This window comes from Gorilla gorilla, chromosome 19, assembly GCF_029281585.2.
Source record: "Gorilla gorilla gorilla isolate KB3781 chromosome 19, NHGRI_mGorGor1-v2.1_pri, whole genome shotgun sequence".
In the NCBI taxonomy this organism is placed as follows: Eukaryota; Metazoa; Chordata; class Mammalia; order Primates; family Hominidae; genus Gorilla; species Gorilla gorilla.
In genome coordinates, this window is record NC_073243.2 from 44498752 (window position 1) to 44516564 (window position 17813).

Below are 17813 nucleotides of genomic sequence, written 5' to 3' on the forward strand. Positions count from 1 at the left end.
CACAGCCAAACCATATCACTTATAAGATAAAAAAGTGGCTGACTGTGAGACCTCAGGAGCTGTCCAATTGGTAGTTGGAATCTAATATCATTCATCTATTTCTTTTTTAAATAAATAATTTGTGGTTCCCTATTTTGTATCTTGGCAGAGAAGAAAGCTACGAAACCTTAAAAAGAATTCCTATGAGAATAAAAATAATGTATAGATGTATAAATCTCAGTGTTAGAATAGTTAGATCTATGTAGCCCTGACAGTATGGACATTATACATTGTAGCAAGCAGGCTTCATCAACCTGTGATTATTTCAGTCACTACAACTCCACCTGAGATGTGAGGCAGAAATAGAATTTTCCTTTCGGTGTTGACCACAAGTGGGATTAAATATTAAAGATACCAGCAAAGTATGGCTGGGAAATATGAGGACTTCCTCTTGAATGCCAAACAGGAAGCATAGACAATCTCAGGGTGGGCAGAATGGGGCAGAGTCTTTCTAATGTAAGCTATGGTGAACGGGAAACCCAGATTTCATAAGCTGGACTTCCTTTTATACTTCTTGCAGTTTTGCAGTTTCGGTGTTGATTTCCTTTTTGTTTCACTCAATAATTTGAAGAAGTCTTTTTAAAAAAGTCAGCCCTCATGATAGATAAAGGGTTTAAGTGTGAAAAATGAAACATAAAAGTACTAGAAGAAAATGTAGATGCTGGGTGTGGTGGCTCATGCCTGTAATCATAGCACTTTGGGAGGCTGAGGTGGAAGGATTGCTTGAGCCCAGGAGTTTGAGACCAGCCTGGGCAACATGGTGAAACCTTGTCTCTACAAATAATACAAAAATTAGCCAGGTGTGGTGGCTCACACCTGTAGTCCCAACTACTTGGAAGGCTGACGTGGGAGGACTGCTTGAGACTGGGAGGCAGAGGTTACAGAGAGATGAGATTGTTCTCCTATACTCCAGCCTGGGTGACAGAGCTAGACTCTGTCTAAAAAAAAAAAAAAAAAAAAAGAAAATGTAGGTGATTTTTAAAATACATAATCTTGGGGTGGAGAAGGACTTTCTAGGAATGAGATCAAAGGCAGAAATCATAAAGGAAAAGACTGATATTTCTGATTGTATAAAAATTTAAACTTTTGTAGGGATAAAGCAAAAAAGCAAAAAGCAACAATAATCTACCCCAAAAGTTCAAAGATCAAAAACAACTGAAACCTCTAAGAGGGGCTCTTACAAAGTAATAATCCTAATTTTAAAAATCCCAAAATAAAACTAGGCAATTCACACAAGTAAAAACAGTAACTAATATTTCTCGAGATTTTATTATGTGCCGATGTGGTAGACTGATAACATGGCCTCAATTTTCCACCTGCTATGAGTCTATGTCTCTTAACAATGTGAGTTTGCTGTTCTACCCATCAAGAGATAGAGTCTGTTTCCCCACTTCTTGAATCTGGGCTAGCCTTGTGACTTGCTTTGACCAGTAGAATGTGGCAGAGCTGATGAGGTTCCAGTTCCAACTGCCTTCCACTCTCTCATGGAACCCTGCCACTGACATGAGAACAAGCCAGAGGTAGCTTCTTGGAGGACAAGAGGTCACAGGAAAGAGGGCCAAATAGCCCCAGCTGTGGCCATCCTACATCACCAAACACGTGAGAGAGGATAGCAGAGATCAGCAGAGCTGCCTACACAACCCATGGCTGACTGAAGGAGCATGAATGAGTTAAGATCAGAAAAACTGCCCAGCCAAAATCTAGATTTGTCAGCAAAAACAAACATTGATCATTGTACTCCACTGAAATTCAGTTTGTTATACAGCATTTTTGTGGTAATAGGAATGGATATAACCAGGCAATGTTCAAAGTGTTCTATATTTGTTTCAATCTTAAAAGGTGAGTACAGGCCAGGCACGGTGGCTCACGCCTGTAATCCCAGCACTTTGGGAGGCAGAGGCAGGTGGGTCACTTGAGGTCAAGAGTTCCAGCCTGGCCAACATGGTGAACCCCTGTTTCTACAAAAAATACAAAAATTAGCTGGGCATGATGGCGGGTGCCTGTAATCCCAGCTACTCGGGAGGCTGAGGTGGGAGAATCGCTTGAACCCAGGAGGAGGAGGTTGCAGTGAGCTGAGATTGCGCCATTGCACTCTAGCCCGAGCAATAGAGTGAGACTCCATCTAAAAACAAACAAACAAACAAACAAAAAAAAAAAAACAAAAAAAAGAAGAAAATAGAAAAAAAAGGATGAGTCCAATTTTTCCCTCTCTCATCTCCTACTTACTTGCCTGACATTTATTCCATGCTAGTCACAATGGTCTCTTTACTTTCTCAAAAACACCAGGCATAGCCCTGCTTTCAGAGCCTTGGTGTGTGCTGTTTCTCCTGCTTAGAATGACCTGCCTCAGGTATTCACATAGCACAACTGCTCATTTCTCTTAGATCATTACTCAAGTATTAATATCACTTTCTTGGTAGCCTTTCCTGTTGACTCTACAATTTCCTTCCTATCGGTACTGAGCATTCCCCTTTCCCATTTTACTTTTGCTCTGCAGCACATTTTCCCATCTAACTTACTTTATATTTTCCTTAGTTGTCTCTCCCACTGGAATGTAAGTTCCATTAATGCAAAGATTTTTATCTGCTTTGTTCATTGCTATATCCCCAGACCAAGAATACTATTTCGCATATAATAGACAATAAATATTTGGTGAATGAAGAAATCAGCCAATCAATTACCAATTTACTGAGGAGGAAACAGATACGGAGAACTTAAGTATTCTTGCCTAAGATCACAATGCTAGTCAGTGGCAAAACCAGCATTCAAACTCAGGCGAGCTGTTTCTAGATTTATATAGTCGACTCTATGATGCTACATGCACTTTGTAATGCGGCAGCTTGGCATTTACATATGTACTCAATACACATCAGTTTCCTTGGTTCTTCATATCTTTAATTCAGGGGATTCTTCCCAAGTAAGTCCTGTGCTTTGTCTTAACCAAAGAGGTGATAATGTTTAACTCTGAGAAAGAACCAGGTTGCTTCTGACCAAAACCAGGGTTAAAGGACAAACAAAAGAGAAAGAAATCAATCCTCGGCGGAGCACGGTGGCTCACGCCTGTAATCCCAGCACTTTGGGAGGCCGACGCGGGTGAATCATGAGATCAGGAGTTCGAGACCAGCCTAGCCAACATGGTAAAACCCCGTCTCTGCTAAAAATACAAAATATTAGCTGGGCGTGGTGGCAGGTGCCTGTAATCCCAGCTACTCCAGAGGCTGAGGCAGGAGAATCGCTTGAACCCGGGAGGCGGAGGTTGCAGTGATCCAAGATCATGCCACTGCACTCCAGCCCGGGCAACTGTGCAAGCAAGACTCCATCTTAAAAAAAAAAAAAGAAAAAAAAAGAAAACCTATTTTATAACCAAATCCATTTGTACAAATAATGTCAACCTAGCTCTTGATACTTTAACTTAAAAAACCCTTTCTTTATTAGATTTTTTTCCCCAATACTGTTCTCTTAACATTTTGGAGATTATGCCTACTGGTTTTAGAGGAATAATCTCAATTTTATTTAATTACACTTAGACCTGTAAATATTGTTAAGTTTATTAATAACTGTAATTTAGGCTGGGCCCAGTAGCTCATGCCTGTAATCCCAGCACTCTGGAAGGTTGAGGCGGGCAGATCACTCGAGCCCAGGAATTAGAGACCAGCTTGGGCAACATGGCGAAGCCCTGTCTCTACAAGAAATACAAAGATTAGCCGGGTGTGGTGGCAAACACCTGTAGTCCCAGCTACTCGGGAGGCTGAAGTGGGAGGATCGTTTGAGCCCGGGAGGTCAAGGCTGCAGTGAGCCATGATCATGCCACTGCACTCTAGCCTGGGCAACCAAGTGAGACCCTGTCTCAAACAAACAAACAAAAACACCAAGAAAACTGTAATTGAATTTGTCTGACTTTCTAAGATTTTCCATATAAATATTCACATCAGACAATGAATAACTTTTTGGTTTCCAGACCACAACTCCTGAATTTTTGTTTAGGAATTATACTCACTGAATAAACCTTCCAAAAATGTATGAAAATGCAAATTATAATAAGAGAAATTTCCACTTATCAAACTGGTAAGGATAAAAAAAAATTAAAATGCTCAATGTTGGTAACAGTATAGGAAACCAGCATTTACTTACTCACCTGGTAAGATTATAATTTGGGAGAAAGTTTTTAGAATAGAATAAGATGATAAGTACCAAAGACCTGAAAGGTATGCATGCCCTTTGATGTACAAATTCCATTTGTAAGAATTTATACTAAGAAAATAATTAAAGATTTGGAAAAGGAAAATAGGAATGTTTATCCAAGCACTATTACTCATTGCAGGAAGTTGGGAATAGTTGACATTTCTAAAGGCATATATTAATCAAATTGCATACATCCCCAAAAGGAATATATTATAGCTATTTATATTTTAGGGGATGTTTGTATAATATTAAAAATTATAAAAGAATAACAATATCATATTTATAAAAAGAAAGTCTGTTCATAGAGGAAATTTTGAAAGCTGTTAAGAATTGGCTGTTCCAGGTGGTTGGATTATATATATATTTAATATTTTCTTTTGCTTGTCATTACTTGCTAAGTTTTCAATAATGAACACGTATTGCTGTCATCATTTTAAAAAACCAAGCTGTGATTTTTAGGCCAGGTGCAGTGGCTCACGCCTATAATCCCAGCACTTTAGGAAGCTGAGGTGGACAGATCACTTGAGGTCAGGAGTTCAAGACCAGCCAGGCCCACATAGTGAAACCCCAGCTCTACTAAAAATACAAAAAATTAGCCAGGCGTGGTTGTGGGCACCTGTAATCCCAGCCACTCAGGAGCCTGAGGCAGGATAATTGCTTGAACCCAGAAGGCAGAGGTTGCAGTGAGCCGAGATCATGCCACTGTATTCCAGCCTGGGCAACAGAGCGAGGCTGTCTCAAAAAAACAAAAACCAAAAAACAAACCAAGCTGTCTTTTCTAATTGAAAGAGGAAGCTAGGCTATTACAGCTATTGTTTCGGCTAAATATTGTTGAGTCAACCTTCTCGTTTGTTTCTTTGACCATGTCACTCATCCCTCTTATTCTATAATATACATTAGGCTTTGCTTGGGTCACATGCTGTACAATCTGACTGAGGTAGGAGGTTTGCTATGGCAATATAGAGGTTTTTTGTTTTTTGTTTTTTTTTAAAGCCTTAGCTATTATTTAGTCTAGTTCTTTTCATTTTACAATATAAGGAACCTGGGCCAGGCATGATAGTACACTCCTGTAATCCCAGCACTTTTAGAGGTTGAGATGGGAGGATCATTTGTGGCCAGGAATTCTAGACCAGCCTCGGCAACATAGCAAGATCCTATCTCTACAAACAATTTTTTAAAATTAGCTGGTCATGGTGGTGAGCGCCTGTAGTCCCAGCTACTCAGAAGGCTGAGGCAGGGAGGATTGTTTGAAACCAGAGTTTGAGACCGCAGTGAGCCATGATCATGCCCCACTGCACTTCAGCCTGGATGACAGAGTGAGACCTTGTCTCTAAAATACATACATACATAGGTACATAACTTGAAAGAGGTCCAAGAGAGTGAGTGATTTTTTTAAGGTCACAAAGTGAATTGAACAGCAACTATAATCCAAACTCCAGATTCTCAGTCCACTTATTCCCAAGAAGTTGGCTGAACACCCCCATCAATGATCCTAGCTGCCAAGCTGGCCTTGGGAAGGGGATATAGCAGCTCTCCAACAAGAAAACCCAATGGAAACTATAAGTCAGTTAGGCAAAAGCCTAGTTACTCCATAACACTAAAACGAACTCCCAAGTGTCAGAGGAAACAGGAAAAACAGGAGAACACAGGGGGTCCTCCATGTTGTCTAATATGAACTCTTTTGGAAGATACTGATTTTGAAACAGAGCAGATTCTGTGATTAAGTCAAGGAAGCCCTGGGTTAAGGACTACCATATATGATGATTAACTGTAAGATATGCCCTTATGTAACAAAATAGTTAATATATTTATGGTAGCTTCTAACAAGGTAATAATTTTTTGGCTATTAGTATATTTATTTTCTTCCATGCATAAACAAAGAATCTAATACCACATATCGGCAGCTCTCAAAATGTAGTCCACAAACCTTAAAGGTAGAGGTATGGGGAGGGGTTCCTGAGACCCTTTCAAGGAGTCTGTGAGGTTAAAAATCTTTCATAACAATACTAAGACATTATTTATCCTTTTTACTTTATGAACATTTGCACTGATGGTGAAAAGGAATGGTGGATAATACTGTTGGTACTTCAGCACAAATTGAGGCAATGACACCAAACTGTACTAGTAGCTATATTTTTCATTGCCATGCTCTCAGGCTAAAAATAATGTCAATTTCATTTTAGAATATCCTTAATGAAATGGTAAAAAGTATGAATTTTTATTAAATCTCTACCCTTGAGTTATATGTGACCAAGTACACACAAAGCATTTCTGCTGTGTACCTGAGTATAAGGGTTGTCCTGAGGATTTGGTTGCCCAAATCAAAAGCACTTTTGCAATTGGTTGAACTGTGAGTTGAAATAGATTTTTTTCATGGAAAACCATTTTTTTTTTTTTTCGAGACGGAGTCTCGCTCTGTCGCCCAGGCTGGAGTGCAGTGGCACAATCTCGGCTCACTGCAAACTCCGCCTCCGGGGTTCACGCCATTCTCCTGCCTCAGCCTCCCGAGTAGTTGGGACTACAGGCGCCCGCCACCACGCCCGGCTAATTTTTTGTATTTTCAGTAGAGACAGGGTTTCACCGTGTTAGCCAGGATGGTCTCGATCTCCTGACCTCGTGATCCACCTGCCACGGCCTCCCAAAGTGCTGGGATTACAGGCGTGAGCCACCGTGCCCAGCCCATGGAACACCATTTTTACCAGAAAAAAACTACTGACAGACAAACCAGGGTTATTCAGACTTAAGTATGTGGCAGAAATTCTGTCAAAAATGTAACAAAGTGAGATTGTCACTTCAAGTAAAACAACTGACAGTTTGTGTTACCAATGATAAAATTCTAGCTTTCAAGTGAAAACTAGAATTTTGGAAAATCCTATCTGCCACTGTGAGCTTGACAGCTTCCCAATACTCGAAGACTTTTCCAACTAAATAGGAAGACATTAAGGAAAGTGATTGTTTGATACTGTATAATGAAATATGTCAACATTAGGAAGAACTGTATAACACAGTGAACCACTAAAATTTCCGAAGGACTTATGCTTAATGTTTAAAAAAACAGGCATGGATTCAACATCCATTCAAAGTGTAAGGTACACCATTGGATATTAATGTAACAGTGTAAAAAAAGTACATTGATATAGTTTCAAATTCCACTTTGTAACTAACCTTTAAAAAGCCATGATTCGTCAAACTTTGATGTGATATCAAAGAACATCCATGATTATCTTTAAAAAGCTATTAAAATATTCTTCTTTCCAACTTCATATGACTGTGAGGTGGGATTTTCTTCATCTTAAACCAAAATGAAACAGTGCAGCAGCTTAAATGCAGAGGCAGACATAAGAATCCAGTTACCTTCTATTATGTCACACATTAGTTTTGCAAAAATGAGAAACAATGCCACTTCGGCCGGGGCCAGTGGCACACGCCTGTAATCCCAGCACTTTGGGAGGCCGAGACGGGCGGATCACGAGGTCAGGAGATCGAGACCATCCTGGCTAACACGATGAAACCCCGTCTCTACTAAAAATAAAAAAAAAATTAGCTGGGCGTGGTTGCGGGCGCCTGTAGTCCCAGCTACTTGGGAGGCTGAGACAGGAGAACGGCGCGAACCCGGGAGGCGGCGCTTGCAGTGAGCCGAGATAGCGCCACTGCACTCCAGCCTGGGCGACAGAGCGAGACTCTGTCTCAAAAAAAAAAAAAGAAACAATGCCATTCCTAGGATAACTGTTATCAAAACCAGGAAATAAGTGCTGATGATGATGTGGAGAAATTGGAATCCTTTGGTACTGCCAATGGGAATGTAAAAATGGTACAGCCACCAAAGAAAACAGTATGGTTTCAAAAACTAAACATAGTACTATCCTATGACTCAGCAATTTTCACTTCTAGGTACATACAGTATCCCAAAGAATTAAAAGCAGGGATTCAAACAGACATGTGCACATTAATGATCATAGTAGTAGTATTCACAATAGCCAAAAGGTGGAAGCAACCCAAATGTCCACTGACAAATGGATAAACAAAATGTGGTATATACATACAATGAAATATTATCCAGTTTTAAAAAGGAAATCCCGACACATGCTTCAAAACGAATAAACCTTAAAAACGCTATACTAAATAAACCAGACGCAAAAGGACAAATATTGTCTAATTCCACTTATATAAGGGACCTGAAATACTCAAATTCATAGAGAAAAAATAATGGTTAACCAGGGATTGGGGGAGGAAGTAATGGGCAGTTATTGTGTAATAGGTACAGGGTTTCAGTTTGGGATGATGACAAGTTCTGGAGATGGACAGTGGTGTTGGCTGTACCTCTCAATTGTACACTTAAAAATTATCAAAATGGTAAATTTTGTTATATCTTACCACAATTTTAAAAAAAGGAAAAAAACCCCACAATGTTAATCTTCTCACTGATTGGGGGGCGGGGGGGTTGGTTTGGAAAATAGTTATTTTTCATTAAAATCATTATTTATGCACGTAGCCTATTTATTAGTTTTGTAAATTAACAACTACTTTTAATTTTTTCAGCTTTAATTAAAGTCTAATATGGTAAATATAGACAGATATACCATACAAACAGAAGCTCTTAGGTCCACGATAATTTTTGAAAGGTAAAGGGGTCCTGAGAATAAAAAGTTTGAGAATTGTTCTTTTTTTTTTTTTTTTTTTTGAGACGGAGTCTTGCTCTTTCGCCCAGGCTAGACAGTGGTGCGATCTCGGCTCACTGCAAGCTTCGCCTCCCGGGTTCATGCCATTCTCCTGCCTCAGCCTCCCGAAGAGCTGGGACTACAGGCGCCCGCCACCACGCCCGGCTAATTTTTTGTATTTTTTAGTAGAGACGGGGTTCACCGTGTTAGCCAGGATGGTCTCGATCTCCTGACCTCGTGATCCACCCGCCTCGGCCTCCCAAAGTGCTGGGATTACAGGCGTGAGCCACAGCGCCCGGCCGAGAATTGCTCTTATATGAAGATTTATTCCCTCCTCTCACCCCTGCATTATGTGAAGTCTTCATTTCTTGGTATAACTTCATTTGACAGCTATATCGATTGCAGCCTGGAGACTAGCAAAAAACGACAGGCTGAAATATGGTCACCAATCACCACATTAACTCTTTGTAATTAACCACTGTCGCCTGCCTGCTCCCTAACTCTACGGACTGAGCAACACAAAGCTCCATCCACACAGACGAGTGGCAATGTGCAAAAGGGAATGTAGAAACCTTAAATGCTGACATGTTACAAAGTAGTTTTGTTGATAGCTAGCAAGAAGCACACATTTTCTTTATTCTGTTGAATCTTCATTTGGATTTACAGTTCTGGGCAGATTTGGAAACGGGGATGGTGGCGGCATTGTTTCCGAAAACCAGCGCATCCGTGCAAAGAATTTAATTCCCTCACCATCTTGCTACTGGTCTGTTGCAGTGGGGTGTGGTTAGAGGGCTAGGAAGCAATCCAAAACAGCAGCTCAGGCTGCCCAAAGCCGTGTCCAAGCGATCATTTTCTCCATTTTGGGCCAAGTCAATTTGCACCGGCAAGAGGCAGAATGTTTGTTTTATGGGGAGGAGGAAAATAAAAAAGGAAGTCAGAGAGCATGGACGGAAACAAGCAACACCACCAAAGAGGTTTCATCTCGGGTGGATGTTAAACGATTGGAATGCTAATAATGGGCACGAGGAGCAAACACAATTGTTCTGAGTCCACAGCTGCGGCACTTTTAATGACAGGTCTGTAGTTCTGCACTGGGATTGAACGTGAAATGATTTTCTTATCCAAACTATTTGCATTCATTTTGGGCCGCGTCTGTGAGCAGCCTCGCTGACTGCGGCTGAGGCAGTCCCAAACAAAGAGGAATGGACGTCCTCCCGAGGGAGCGGAGGCGGGAAAGGTGGCCCCAGGTGGCCGCGCCAGGTGTCCCCCAGGGGTCCACCTTGCAAGCCGCGGGGAGGGTGCGTCCCAGGAGCGTCGGAGAGGTGCGGTCGGGAAGGGCTGGGTCCGGGCTCCAGGCACCACACGGTGAAAGACCCCGCCCTGCCCACAGCCAAGGTTAACCCGCGCGCTGGAGGTACCTGCGGAGGCTTCGCACAGCCAAAAGGCACCAGGCGATCATGGGAGCGCTGAGAGGCTGGCGGCGGCGGGCGCGTGGTCCTTCGGCGTGGGGCGGCGAGGCGGGCAGCAGCGCCTGGGCGCCCGGGAGTCTCGAGCCGGCCTAGCCGCAGAGGCCACAGTAGAGGCCTGGCCAGCGCCCTCCCACGTGTGGCAGCTCCACGCCGGCGCCTACCAGCCCCGCCCCGCGCCGTGCCCCGCCCCAGCCCGCGCGTCTGGCCCCGCCCCAGCCCTCGCGTCCGGCCCCGCCCCAGGGGCGGTGCTGGCCAGACCCCGCCGCCTGAGAGAGAGCACAGCCTGGTAGGTTCTGGGGTCGACGGCCTGGGGGCCGGGGAAGTTTGCGCCGCCGCGACCAGTGCTGCGATCCCGAGCCGGGCTCCAGCCCCGAGGACCAGGGGTCGGGCGGGCCTGCCTACGGAACCCCGCGGGCCAGCAGCAGTCGTCTCGCGTCCTCCTGCTTGGTAAGGGGGCTTCTGTCTGGCAAGGGTGCGCCTCCCGCCGCTCCGGACCGAGGCCCGCACCGGCACCCGCTGCACACCGGGCAGGGCCGAGGCGAGGCCGGGTACCCGAGGGAGGACGGAAGGGAGGGGGAGCTCGATGCGCTCTGGGGAGAGGAAGGGGGAGAAGCTTGGACTAGGCTGGGCATCTCTTTCCCTCTTCTCACCCCTTTTCCCCCCCATTCTGTTTTTACCTTCTGCCCTGGAGCCTTATTTAGTGCTTATGACCCCGTGGCCTAGAGGCTGACATCGCCTTTAAAATAACTACACAAATAATAAACATTTTAGCGGCGGGTACCACACCCTGGCTTTGAATTAGGGAACCTGGGGAGCAGATGGATGATGCGATTTGGTGGAAATCAGTCATGAATGCCGCCTGGCCCTGCGCCACTGTTTGGATGCGATAGTATTCCATGTGAATGAACATGACCGGGAGCTTCCAGCTTGTCCACGAGAGCACAGCCTCTGCAGGGAGCGCCGGTCGGCTTGTAGTATCCATCGACTTGGGCAGCGATTTCCTGACATGTCTGCTGATTAAATAGAAATGCCATTTTTATTAAGAACGACACTCACCAGTTGAATAACCTTTCGCGAATGTGTTTCCTCATCAAATAACTCTCAACCTACAAAAGTGGGTAGAGTGTACATTATTAATACTTTTTTTAGATCCCATGAAAGAGAGGAAGATGCTTGGTATAGATCAGCTTTTAGTCAGCAGTATGAAATGCCTCTCAACTTAGTACTGAGGCCTTTAGGGGATTTCTGTATGGTGAGATATGCAGTGACAGTCTAAGCTTATGCTGTACATGTTTTGAAGACATTTTTACTTATTCCAAGATTTAACATACTCGTATACCACTGGGTATTAATGAAAATATGTAATAAATTACCTTCACAATACTTTGTGCTCTCCTGACTCTTTACAAAGAGAAAAGATGAAAGGTCATACAGTTTTGTGTTTTGTTTTTACCTTTAATACAGTTTATAACCCATATCATCTTTGTAATTTATGACTTTCCTGACTGATTCTTTAAAATAACTTAGTTCAGTGTTTTCATTTTTCTTATCAAGGAAAAGTGTTTAAGCTTCTAAAATGTCATCTATCAAGCACCTGGTTTATGCAGTTATTCGTTTCTTACGGGAACAAAGTCAGATGGACACTTACACCTCGGATGAACAAGAAAGTTTGGAAGGTATGCATCTGCTCTTTGTGTTCATTTATATTATAATTATAAACGAAGACTAAAATAGCTGTAAGCCCAACTTGATCATCTATTGTAACATAATCAGAATTTTTTTTGATCTTTCAAGAAGAGAGGCCTGACTATAAGGTTATCGTATTTCCATTTTCTGAAGCTTGTTTTGTTTTAACAGCAAATTAAGAGGACTATTGTTCATTTATTGAACAAATACTATATGTCAGAAGTATGCTGTTCATATTATAGGCAATTTTTTCTTCACAGCAACTGTTATGTTAGTATTATCCCCATTTAACAAGTGAGAAAATAAAACCAGGGCCAGGCTTGGTGGCTCATGCCTGTAATCCCAGCACTCTGGGAGGCCGAGGCAGGTAGATCATTTGAGGTCAGGAGTTCAAGACCAGGCTGGGCAACATGGCAAAACCCTGTCTCTACTAAAAATACAAAAAGTAGCCAGGTGTGGTGGCACTTGCCTGTAGTCCCAGCTACTCAGGAGGCTGAGACAGGAAGGTGGCTTGAACCCAGGAGGTGGAGGTTGCAGTGAGCTGAGATCACACCACTGCACTCCAGCCTGGGCCATGAGCGAGACCCTGTCTCAAAAAAAAAAAAAAAAAAAAAAAAAAGAAAAAGAAAATGAAACCAAATAGCGTAACCAGATAACACAGCTGATATGTGATAAAGCTGAGATTTAAATCCTGGTTAATACTCTGAAGATCTTGTTGTCTCCATTTCCTAATAGGAAAGCATCCAGTTTAGAAATAATATATAAAAATACCTGAGTCATTTTAATAGCACTATGTAAAAGTCTAATAATTATACCACTAGTGAGATCTGACCAGTGCCTAATTTGGAACTTGAAATGGGAGCATTTCACCTGTGTTTTATGTTAACTTTAATATTGGATTCGGTAATCTGTAAAGTTGAACAGGATGTGGGTGACAGCATCATGTGTTTCCTCGACACCGTCTTTGTTCTTCATGTTTATGTGTTATAAAATTTAAATTCAGTACAACCATAACAAGGTAGAATTCTGCAGATGGGCTTGTGGAGGTTCAGTGAATCTGGTGTCCCTGTGGCCTAAAGTCTTTTATTTATTTATTTATTTTTTGAGACAGGGTCTGTCTGGCTCTGTCACCCAGGCTGGAGTGTAGTGGCACAATCTCGGCTCACTGCAACCTCCACCTCCTGGGCTCAATTGATCCTCCCACCTCAGCCTCCCGAGTAGCTGGGACTGCAGGAGTACACTACCACGCCCGGCTAAGTTTTGTATTTTTTTTTGTAGAGACAGAGTTTCGCCATGTTGCCCAGGCTGGTCTCAAACTCCTGGGCTCAAGTGATCCACTCGCCTTGGCCTCCCAAAGTACTGAGATTACAGGCATGAGCCACCCCTCCCAGCCCCAAAGTCTTAATTATTGCAGTGAGAGTGCATTTGGAAGAACTTAATAAATGACAGTATAGTTTAAATCCCATCTTGAAACTGCTTCTATAATTTCAACAAGCATTTCCCTGTGAATATGCTTTTAGGAGGTGGAGATGAAAATTGGGCATTTGCTCTAAACCTGCTTGCAGTCTGGTTAGTTGATGTCTTTCCAGGTGGCAGTGAGAGGAGCAGGTGATGCACAGTTGGAGAACATTGCAATCAGTCCATTTAATATTAAGGTCTTTTTGTTCTCCTTGATGATTAGACTACGTGAAGATAAAGTTGATTGGTTATCTAAGGAGAATGTTAGTTATGATTGCTCTGTAGCAAACAGATAAATGCAGTCATTTAAGAAAAGATGTTTCTTTTCTAATCAAAGGCAGCATAAAAGTTTTAAGGGCCAGAAAGAAAATTGAGGGTTTTTTTTTTTAAACCAAGATGTTATGTCCTATTTTTAGGATGGTATTCAGCCAAAAATATGTGCCTTCAGCTGTTTGTTATATATGGCAGTCAGAAAGGGTGCCAATTGTTTTTGACTGACCCCTATTTTTGACTCTGTGAGTCTAATTTAATTGAACATGAAATCATGTGGAGGTGTCTGCCCACCTTCTAGACATTTTTAAAAGCCCTAGGAAAGAAGCCTCAGTTCTAATACCAGCTTTACCACTACTGTGAAGCTGGTATATCATCAGCTTTGTCTTGCCATCAGATTATGTCACCCACTCCTCTTAATTATTGTCATCTACTGACATTTGCTTCATTCCTTGACTAATTGTGGTTCCTGCTCACTGTCACTCTCTCTAGCAGTACTCCTATTTAGTTCTTGGCAATTGCAATATACTGACTGATGATTATTTTAGTTCCCTGGCTCTCAGTTATTGACCTCATCCAGTGATCTCAAACACTTGATCATATTCTAGATCAGTGGTTCTCAACTTGGGGGTGATTTTGCAATATCTGGATACATTCTGATTGTCACAACTGGGTGAGGCGGGTGGCTGGTATTATTGGCATCTAGTGAGTAGGTAGAGGCCATGGATGCTGCTAATGCACAGGACAGCCCCTGACAAGAAGAAATTACCTGATCCAAAATGTCAGTATGCGGAGATTGAGAAAGCCTTCCCTAGACTTAATCATTACCAGAATTGCATTCCTTCCCTAATCTCTATCCCAAACATTTCACTTCCTGACCACTATTGCCTGTCTTTCCAAGATTACTCCCTCTAGAATCCCTACTCCAGCTATTCTTTGACCCAACCAGTACCTCCAATCTGTTCATCCCTCACCTTTCCCCACACCTCTTCTTACTCATCTTAAATTCCATGGTTGATAATTATAATTATTCCCTTGTATCTCCTTCCCTTTCTTGCAAAGCGCAACTTTGTTTAAATCCAACTCTCCACCTACTCTGTGCCCAACTACTCACACCCACTCATGTAGCCGTAAATAAATGGAGCAAAACACACAACTTTCCTGACTAGTCCCACTTTAAATTCATGACTGTGAACTTCAAGTAGACCTTTAATGCTGTCAGGCAATCACAGTATCTGTTCTAAGTTCATTCATACATTTATTTTCCTAGATGACCATTTTAACACTTTCTCATATCTTCTCAAACCCTCAAACCTCCTTCACTGTCCTCACTTTTAGTTGGTTACCTTGCTTTCTCCTCCACCAAGAAAGCTGAAATAATAAGAAAATAGCTGGATATGATGGCACCCACATACTTGGCCTGCCTGCCTGTTTGGCTAGCTATTACCATAGATGGACTATTCATGTTCCTTTCTAAATGGAACCCCTCTACTGGTATACTAGATCCCATCCTGTCTCACCTACTCCAGGATATCACTTTAGTTATTTTATTTTTTTAATCTTATATCATAAAATTTTCATACCCTACTGGATCATTTCCATCATCATATAAACTTACCATTATTCTCCCTTCTTCAAAAAAGCAAAAACAAACAGCAAATAATTACTGCTTAATTGTATGTCTCCCTTTGCAGCAAAACCATTTGAAAGAATGGTCTATACTTGCTTTCTCCAGCTCCTCTCCTTCTATTCTTCTTAAACCCATTCTGATTAAGCCTTTGCCTCAATCTCTCAATCTATACCGCTCTCATCAAGGACATTAGTGATTTCTGTGTTGTTTAATTTAATGGTCAGTTCTCAGCTTTCATCTGAGTTATTAGCTGTCATTGATAATGTCGATGGTCATTTCCTCATGACTCCCCCTGCCACCCCCAGTATATTTTATTTAGTTTCCAGGATACCTCATACTTTCTTGGCTTTCTTATCTCATTGTTTGCTTCTTTTCTGTCCCCTTTTCTGGTTCCTCTTCTTTTCCCTGACCTGGTGTACCCAGGGTCCACTGCTTGATCCTCTTCTTTTCATTATCTATACCCATTTCTTTGGTGATATCATTCGGCTTCTTAGCCTTAAATACCCCTTATTTGTATGCTATTTCCCAAATTTATGCCCTCAGCCCAGACCTTTCTTCTGAAGGTCTTATATATCCAAGTACCTACTAGATATCTCCACTTGCATGTCTAATAGGCATCCCAAATTGAACATGGCCAAAACCGAACTTCTGATTCCCCCACCCAAAATCTGTTCTGTATGCAATTTCCCTATCTCTGTTTATGTCAGCGTCATCTTTTCTGTTGCTCAGGCCAGAAACTTGGGTATCATTCTGGACTCTTCTCTTTCTCAAATACCCTGTAACTAATCATTCAATAAATCCTGTTGGCTACACTTTCAAAATATGTCTAGATTTGACATCTCTTATACCACCTCTGGATTGAACTATTTCTTGACTGTTTTAGTGTGATAGCCTCTAACTGGTCTCTCTGCTTCTATTCTTGCCCCTCCATTGGCTGTTCCAAACACAGGCACCAGTGATCTTTACAAACAGAGTATGTGAGTTTCTATCATTTATCTACTCAAAACATTGTTTAAAGGATCTATATAATTTGACTTCTGTGACATATTGTTCACCTACTCCTCCCCTTTCTCATTTGGCTTCAGCCATTATTAGCTTTCTCTTTATAAATGTACCATATCCTCTTGCCTAAGGGCTTTTGCTCTGGCTGGTTCCTCTGCCTGGAATGGTCTTCACAGATAATGCTAACACCCCCGTCTCCTTCAAGTCTTTGTCAAATCTCTTTTCTCAGTAAGGCCTACCCTGAACTCTCTGTTAAACCTGCAGCTGTGGGCCGGGTGCGGTGGCTCACACCTGTAATCCCAGTACTTCGGGAGGCCGAGGCGGGCGGATCACTTGAGGTCGGGAGTTTGAGACCAGCCTGGCCAACATGGTGAAACTCCCTCTCTACTAAAAATACAAAAATTAGCCAGGCATGGTGGCACACGTCTGTAATCCCAGCTACTCAGGAGGCTGAGGCAGGAGAATAGCTTAAACTCGGGAGGCACAGGTTACAGTGAGCCAAGATTACGCCACTGCACTCCAGCCTGGGCAATAGAGCGAGACTCCGTCTCAAAAACAACAACAACAACAACAACAACAACAAAAACCCTGCAGCTGCTTTTCTGCTCAGCTGCCCACACTCTCCATCCTCCTTACCCTTTACTACCTGTTTATTGTTTATGGTCCACCTCTCCATCTCCTACTAGGAAGGAAATCCCAAGAGGTTAGGGATCTTTTCTGTTTTATTCACTGATATGTCGAAAGTGTCTAGAAAAGTGCTTGACACATAGTAGGTGCTTAATAAATATTTGTTGAATTGAATCCAATGGCCTCGGGCATTTCCCTTAGTTGGTTTGGATCTTAGTTTCTAAGTCTATTTGGTAGAGATACTTGCCTTCCTTGCAGCCAATATATTTGTGAAGAGAATCTGAATCAGCGAATGGCAGGTACATAGCATGTGAAAACTTTTGAATTAAGTGTTATACAGATAGGATGTGGTATTACTGAATAGAATTCTTCACTCATCTTTCTCTATCAGTACCAGACTATTTTTGTTCGGTGTTCCAGTGAAACAATAAGTATATAGAGTATTTGTTTAGATTTTGTGACTTATTCCTGAATGTCTATTATTTTCATTAGGAATAAATAGGAATAGATTCTTCTAAAAGGAAGATCAAATGTAATAATCTCTGTTTGATAAATGACAATCTTGAGGTAAATGTAAGTTAAATTATTGTACCCAGGTTATTTAATTTTTTCAGCCTGGATTAATAAGGATAACGAGACAGGCCTGAGTTCCAAGGCTGTGGTTAGCTTTGTTCACTAATCCCAACTTCACTAATCCCAATCGATTTCTCAAATCCCAACTTTTCTCTCTAATTCATTCTCAATGTTCCTGCCAGACTTTTAGTTCTAAACATAATTTAGTTACGTTATTCT

General features: G+C 42.1%; 2 protein-coding genes across 10 annotated transcripts in view; one reads left to right on the plus strand and one right to left on the minus strand.

Annotated features, from left to right (window-relative positions):
• Window positions 1-10543, minus strand: part of NLN (neurolysin) — a 100250-nt gene extending 89707 nt beyond the window's left edge. The window contains exons 1-2 of one of the 5 annotated variants that reach the window (XM_063700717.1): window positions 10298-10520; window positions 7387-7540 (exon numbers count right to left, since the gene is read on the minus strand). Coding sequence is in view for 2 of the 5 variants with exons in the window: in XM_019013268.4 (XP_018868813.3) it covers window positions 10298-10338 (41 nt within the window). In the remaining 3 variants the exon portion in view is untranslated. The other 4 variants (XM_063700718.1, XM_019013268.4, XM_055367657.2 and 1 more) reach the window with 4 other exon arrangements.
• The window catches only part of SGTB (small glutamine rich tetratricopeptide repeat co-chaperone beta), a 58363-nt gene continuing 50235 nt past the window's right edge, over window positions 9686-17813 (plus strand). Inside the window, exons 1-2 of one of the 5 annotated variants that reach the window (XM_019013275.4) lie at window positions 9686-9955; window positions 11903-12024. In XM_019013275.4, the coding sequence (XP_018868820.1) occupies window positions 11925-12024 (100 nt within the window). In that variant the 5' untranslated portion in view covers window positions 9686-9955; window positions 11903-11924. Of the gene's footprint in view, window positions 9956-10550; window positions 10796-11902; window positions 12025-17813 lie in introns of those variants that run through there. The other 4 variants (XM_063700721.1, XM_019013276.3, XM_019013274.3 and 1 more) reach the window with 4 other exon arrangements.